At 50.2% G+C, this 7501-nt stretch overlaps 1 protein-coding gene across 2 annotated transcripts in view; it reads right to left on the reverse strand.

Moving 5' to 3' along the window:
* Positions 1-6921, reverse strand: part of rap1gap2a (RAP1 GTPase activating protein 2a) — a 291908-nt gene extending 284987 nt beyond the window's left edge. Inside the window, exon 1 of one of the 2 annotated variants that reach the window (XM_034167942.1) lies at positions 6716-6920. In XM_034167942.1, the coding sequence (XP_034023833.1) occupies positions 6716-6759 (44 nt within the window). In that variant the 5' untranslated portion in view covers positions 6760-6920. Of the gene's footprint in view, positions 1-6715 lie in introns of both variants that reach the window. The other variant, XM_034167943.1, reaches the window with a different exon arrangement.
* Between the last annotated feature and the right edge of the window lie 580 nt (positions 6922-7501).

Here is a 7501-nt window from a genome sequence, read left to right on the forward strand (position 1 = left end):
ACAGACATTCCAGTGGTGATTCAACGAACCCCCCCCCATCCCCTGAAGCATACATAAGCCCTCCGGAACCGTACGGAGGTTGTGTCGAGACGTGCGCGGACTTCTTAATGCAGTGTTCGCTCGTCTTTGCACAACGTCCCGTCATGTACGCATCAGATGCCAGCCGGGTGGCTTATGTCATTAATTTGCTTTGAGGAGAGGCACTCGCCTGGGCTACGGCGCTCTGGGAGCAAAATTCACGGCTCCTAACGACATATACTGGGTTTGTGAGGGAGTTTAAACAGGTGTTTGATCATCCCAATAGAGGCGAGACCGCTTCAATCATGCTGCTGTCAATGAGACAGGGACGTCGGAGTGCAGCCGAGTATGCAGTCGACTTCCGCATCGCGGCAGCGAGGTCCGGCTGGAATAGCGTTGCACTCCGCGCTGCCTTCGTAAACGGACTGTCTCCGGTCCTGAAGGAGCACCTGCTGGCTAAGGATGAGCCGTGGGATTTTGACGGGCTTGTCGACCTGGTCATACGGTTAGACAACTGGTTAGAAGAACACCGTCGGGAGCGGGGTGAAGGGCGTGGCCGGGCGTGAGCCGTCCCTCTTCCTTCCGGGTCCGAAAGGGTGCCACCGTCCCCACGCTCCACAGTCGGAGAGCTCCGTGGAGCAACAGCTCCCCCTGCTGACGAAGCTATGGACACGAGCAGGGCTCAAGTAAAATCACATGACAGACAACAGAGGCTGGCTCGCGGAGAATGTTTTTTCTGTGGCTCTAATGAGCACATACAAAGAAACTGCCCCAAGCGGTTAAACTTCAATGCCTGCCTTTAGAGACTGGGATAACGGTGGGCCATAACATTCACGCGTGGAGAGTCCTGAGCGCGAATCCATGGAGACCTACATCCGGGACACCTTAGCTGCCGGGTTGATCCGGAACTCCACCTTCCCGATAGGTGCAGGTTTCTTTTTCGTGGGCAAAAAGGACGGCGGACTCTGTCCATGCATAGACTACAGAGGGCTGAACGAAGTCATGGTTCGCAATTGATACCCGCTGCCTCTGCTAGATTCTGTGTTCACGCCCTTGCATGGAGCCCAAATCTTCACCAAACTAGATCTTAGGAATGCGTATCACCTGGTTCGGATCCGGAAGGGAGACGAGTGGAAGACGGCATTTAACACCCCGTTAGGTCACTTTGAGTACCTGGTCATGCCGTTCGGCCTCACCAATGTGCCCGCAACGTTCCAGGCATTGGTTAATGACGTCTTGCGGGACTTCCTGCACCAGTTCGTCTTCGTATATCTGGACGACATCCTCATCTTCTCCCCAGATCCTGAGACCCATGTGAAGCATGTACGTCAGGTCCTGCAGCGGTTGTTGGAGAACCGGCTGTTTGTGAAGGGCGAGAAGTGCGAGTTCCACCGTACTTCTTTGTCCTTACTGGGGTTCATCATCTCCTCCAACTCCATCGCACCCGATCCGGCCAAGGTAGCGGCGGTGAGAGATTGGCCCCAACCGACAAGCCGTAGGAAGCTGCAACAGTTCCTCGGCTTTGCAAATTTTTACAGGAGGTTTATTAAGGGCTATAGCCAGGTAGTTAGCCCCCTGACGGCCCTGACCTCCACTAAAGTCCCCTTCACCTGGTCGGATCGGTGCGATGCCGCATTTAAGGAGTTGAAACGTTGGTTCTCGTCTGCACCCGTTCTGGTGCAGCCCGATCCCAATCGCCAGTTTATTGTCGAAGTGGATGCCTCTGACTCAGGGATAGGAGCTGTGTTGTCCCAGAGTGGAGAGTCCGATAAGGTTCTCCATCCTTGTGCCTATTTTTCCCGTAGGTTGACCCCGGCAGAGCGGAACTACGATGTTGGCAATCGGGAACTCCTAGCGGTGAAAGAGGTTCTTGAGGAGTGGAGACACCTGTTGGAGGGAGCTACGGTGCCCTTCATGGTTTTCACAGACCATCGGAACCTGGAGTACATCCGGACCGCGAAGCGTCTGAACCCCAGGCAAGCCCGCTGGTCACTGTTCTTCGGGCGTTTTGACTTCCGGATCACCTACCGCCCCGGGACCAAAAACCAGCGATCTGACACCCTGTCCCGGGTCCACGAAGAGGAAGTCAAGGTCGAGGTGTCAGATCCACCGGAACCCATCATCCCGAGTCCACTATTGTGGCCGCCCTCACCTGGGACGTGGAGAAGACCGTCCGGGAGGCCCTGGCACGGAACCCGGACCCGGGGACCGGCCCAAAGAACAGACTTTACGTCCCACCAGAAGCCAGAGCTGCACTCCTGGACTTCTGTCACGGATCCAAGTTCTCCTGTCATCCTGGGGTGCGTAGGACCGTGGCAGTGGTCCGGCAGCGCTTCTGGTGGGCGTCTATGGAAGCCGACGTCCGGGAGTACGTCCAGGCCTGCACCACCTGCGCCAGGGGAAAGGCAGACCACCAACGGGCACAGGGACTCCTCCAGCCGTTACCTGTGCCCCACCGCCCCTGGTCCCACATCGGCCTAGACTTCGTCACGGGCCTCCCGCCATCCCAGGGCATGACCACCATCCTCACGATAGTGGACCGGTTCCCCAAGGCGGCCCACTTCGTGGCCCTCCCGAAGCTCCCGACGGCCCAGGAGACTGCAGACCTCCTGGTCCACCACGTCGTACGTCTGCATGGGATTCCATCCGATGTCGTCTCTGACCGTGGTCCCCAGTTCTCCTCGCAAGTCTGGAGGAGTTTCTGTAGGGAACTGGGGGCCACCCTGAGCCTCTCGTCCGGGTACCATCCCCAGACTAACGGACAGGTAGAGCAGGCCAACCAGGAATTGGAACAGGCCCTTCGCTGAGTGACCTCAGCACACCCGACGGCCTGGAGCAACCGTCTGGCCTGGATCGAGTACGCACACAATAGCCAGGTTTCATCTGCCACCTGCCTCTCCCCATTTGAAGTATGTTTGGGGTACCAGCCCCCATTGTTTCCGCTTGTGGAGGGAGAGGTCGGGGTTCCCTCGGTCCAGGCCCATCTGAGGAGGTGCCATCGGGTGTGGTGCTCTGCACGCTCTGCCCTGCTCAAAGCCCGGACGAGGGCCAAGGCCCATGCAGACCGCCGGCGATCCCCGGCCCCTGCATACCAGCCTGGGCAGGGGGTTTGGCTGTCGACGAAGGACATTCCATTACAGGTGGAGTCGCAAAAACTAAAAGACCGGTACATCAGCCCCTTCTCCATCATCAAGGTCCTCAGCCCGGCCGCAGTGAAGCTGAAGCTGCCAGCTTCACTGCGGATTCACCCGGTTTTCCACGTCTCCCGGATCAAGCCTCACCACACCTCTTGCCTCTGCACTCCCGGACCGGCGCCGCCTCCTGTCTGGATCATCGATGGGGAGCCGGCCTGGACAGTGCGTAGGCTCCTGGACGTCCGTCGACGGGGCTGGGGTTTCCAGTATCTGGTGGACTGGGAGGGTTATGGACCCGAAGAACGCTCCTGGGTGAAGAGGAGCTTCATCCTTGACCCGGCCCTCCTGGCCGACTTCTACACCCGTCACCCGACCCGGCCCTCCTGGCCGACTTCTACACCCGTCACCCGGACAAGCCTGGTCGGGCGCCAGGAGGCGCCCGTTGAGGGGGGGGTCCTGTTGTGTGGGCCGCTGAAGAGGAGGTACTGCTGGCCCACCACCAGAGGGCGCCCTGCCTGAAGTGCGGGCTTCAGGCACGAGAGGGCGCGGAGCAACCGGGAGTGACAGCTGTCACTCATCAACAAGCACCAGCTGTCACTCATCATCATCACAACCACATCTCCATAAAAGCCGGGCAGCATCTTCACCTCACTGCCGAGAAATCGTCTACCGATCAGGTAAACACTCAGCCGTGGTTTTGGTGTCATACAACTTTCTGAACATTTGCAGACGTACCTGTTTGACTGGTCAGCAGCTGGAAGCTGGGAGGAGACGACGTCTTCGCTCCTCGGATAAGTAGTCCTTCAGGCGCTGCACGTTTTTGTTCCTGTGTGACTGTGATTGAGGTGGAGGTGTTTCCCACCCTTTCTGACTGTTTGCTGGGTGTTCACGCAATCACCATCACCTGTCTGTCCTTCCTGCTAGCAGTACCCGATCTGACTGCCGGAGGCAGTGGCCACCTGGGTACCCAGCGCTTGGTGGCTCCGAGGTGCTTCAGATCCGGTGGAAATGGAAAGCGTGTGGGATCTGGCTCTTTTCTGGACGGGCGTCTTCTATCCTCGAGCGTGCCTACACGTCACCGTGACTTATTGACTGTTGATCTCAATTGTGTTGTCTGTTGCTCTGTTGTGCACATTCACAACATTAAATTGTTATATTTTGGCTTATTCCATTGTCCGTTCATTTGCGCGCCCTGTTGTGGGTCCGTGTCCCTACACTTTCACAACAATATTACTATTATTATACAATGTGATTTAAAAGATGAACCATTGTTACATATTTTAGTTATATTTGTTTAAAATATTAAGTAAAATCAAAATTTAAAACTTAAATGTTATTGCAGTTTTTCATTATTTTTCATCTTATGTGCATGTAATGTGCCTAAGATTTCTGCACAATAGTGTATATGTGTGAACTGAAGATTTAATCTACATCTTTTGCAAATCCACGTGTGCTCAGTGCCTCTTCAAAATCTTACCGATCACACATGTAATCCCATTCATTTCAAGCTTTATCTGAACAGAATCTCTTCCATGCAAATGCAGTCACACATACAGATACACACTCAGAATGACCGCAATTGTTGCCATAAATAATACTTTGAATATTTTCCAAGGTTTATTATGAATAATAAAATTAGTGTGCATGACAACAGCCAAGACATGCAAACACAATGCTGTCGTGTTACAACTTCAATGTGAAAAAAATTTTAAATAGTGGTCAACAACAGCGAGTAATTCCTGATAAATGTTGGAGGTCGTGTAAAGTATTTTGTCAGCGAATGTTAAGCAGCAGGTCTTGAGAAAAAATAGAAAAGTGAAAACAGTGAGAAAGAAAGCAGTTAAAAAGTCATCTCACCTCACCTTAAAACAAACTGTGGTAGAAAGGTGTTGCTTTGGTCATGGGAAATAATAGTCTGAGCAGAGGTTTGGTGAAACACTGCCCCCTGTTGGCGCTTCAGAAAAGTGATAATGTCTTCCTTCAGGCATGTGCTGCCTCAGCTCCACTGAGATGCAGCTTCCATCAAAATGACAAGCAGCATATAGAATCCAACACAAAACTTGTGCATTCAACATCTTCGTGCATCAGCACTTCCAGCAGTAGATGTGCTCTCTGGCACCATCTTCTTCAGCTATGCATCATGGGAACTATTCTCACTAAGGAGAGTGTTATTCCCAAAAATGCAGAGAGCAGCAACAGCAAAAGACAGATACAATGGCAGCCTGCACATTATTATCTGCAGTGCACCAGCAACGTGTACTGTACGTGCACACACAAAAGAGGCCGACAAACAGGAGAGACTGTCAGATGTGTGACATGGTACAAGCCCTCCACCCATCCTTCCTTTTCAGAAAAAAGTTTCTACACCACTCCTAACCGAAACACGCGCACGCCTGTGAGTGCACAGTGTTCAAAGTTAGCAATCAAATAATAATGGATCAACAACAGGACGAGCATTCAGAGAGGACATTCATCCATCAAACTCCAACAGCCTTCTGCTCGTCTCTGCTGACATTTTCTTTAAATCTCTATTATATTATGAGAGAATTATTTCTTTGATTTATTTCTTGGATCCTGATTGTTGATCACTGTTCATGATCTACATTCTCCCTTACTCATATTTGTTCACTGGTCTTTGATGCTGACTTTAAATCCAGATTGCTACCCTTTGACACTGATCACCAAACCTTGATTCAGACGTTTTTTGACCAATCACACATCTTTGATCCTGATTCCTAATCTTTGATATGATCTCACTGATCTTTGATACTGATCATTGATTATGATCACCCATCTTTGATCCTGATCCTTGCAACCCGAGCTCATGCCAGTTTGTGATGGCATCACGAAAAGTGAATTAATCTATTAGTTTGTGATACCGTCACAAAAATGTGGTGCATTCTGTGACGGTATCACAAAATGCGGGGTGATGCGGGGGGGGGGGGGGGGTAATCTGTGGGGGTTGTGGTTAGAGGAAGGGGTAGGAGTTGAAATAGTAAACGATACAAAAAACCCTGCATCATTAAAATGTGACTCATTTTGTTTCAGAATCACAAAAAAAGTGAGACTGGGCTGGATCCTTGATACCAATTATTCATCTTTGATCCTGATCTTTGATACTAGCACTCATTTTGTTATTCTAATCTTAAATCCCAATTGCTGATCTTTGATCCTGATTGCTGATCTTTAAAAGTGATCATCTTTCATCCCGACTGCTGATTTTTGACATTTGAAATGTCAAAAATCAGCAGTCGTGTCGTGGTTTTGATGTCATTTGTGTACTTGTCCATGTGTCGGTTTGTCTTGCTTGAATCAGGATCAGAGATCACAGATCAAAGTCAAGGTAAATTCCACTTTGGAGCTGATCCAGATTAAGAGAAAGCTTTAGCAGAACTGGAACCAATTTAAAAATCTCCTCCTTGACCAAAAGGTTTACCTCTTCACCTAAGTTAATTAAAACTCTTTTGCAATATCCTGCTGACAAACAGATAAAGGCAGGCAGACAGACAGACAGGACAAAGTAAATATATCCTCCTTAGAGGAGGTAATGAATGGAAACATACCATCCATATCCACCAAACGTCACGCTCCTCCTCCTCCTCAGCATGTTGAACTCCTCAGTATCTTGTCTCTCCTGTGTGTCAGACACCTCTCTCTGCCTTTGTACACAGATATACTGTGTACGCCGTCTTTGTCTCTCTCGCTGTCACTCTCTCTCTGTCTCTTCACCCGTCAGTACAGGCTGTCTCTATTCTCCTTTCTTCTCTCACCTGCTTCCTTTTACACTTAACTGTCTTTCTGAAACACTGCTTGCTCTTTGGCTTTGAGCACACACTGACAGGTACACACATACACACATGCACATTTCAGGAGGAGGAGGAGCAAAGTAGGGAGGCGCCACAACCTCCCATCTGACCCTCTGTGTTTGTTTCCCACACACACTTAAAAAAAAAAAAAAAAGGAGCTGTTCTACACATGTAGGTTTTGCATGCTTGTCTTTATCTCCAGCTGTTACTGTAGCCACACAAAACAGCACCAGGACATGTGGCTGCTCTGTTTGGGGGTCATGATTTTGATCACTGATGCGGTGGTTACAATATAATACAGCTTAAAGGGGGAAATGTTTTGCATTTTTAAAAAGTAAACTAATATAAGCTATAAACTCCATTTAAAGCAAATATTGGACAAAAAATCTCAGATACTGAAGTGAAGCATATAAAAGAGGTTTGCAGATATAGACGAAAACCTTTTTTCTGTGCCTGTTGCTTTAAATGGAAAGAGGCTGTTGCTTGCCACACCCCCTTGTTGCATTTCCAAATGTAGCCATGTGATACAGAGCGCCAATAAAT

The sequence above is a fragment of the Thalassophryne amazonica genome, chromosome 4 (genome assembly GCF_902500255.1).
Source record: "Thalassophryne amazonica chromosome 4, fThaAma1.1, whole genome shotgun sequence".
Classification (NCBI taxonomy): Eukaryota; Metazoa; Chordata; class Actinopteri; order Batrachoidiformes; family Batrachoididae; genus Thalassophryne; species Thalassophryne amazonica.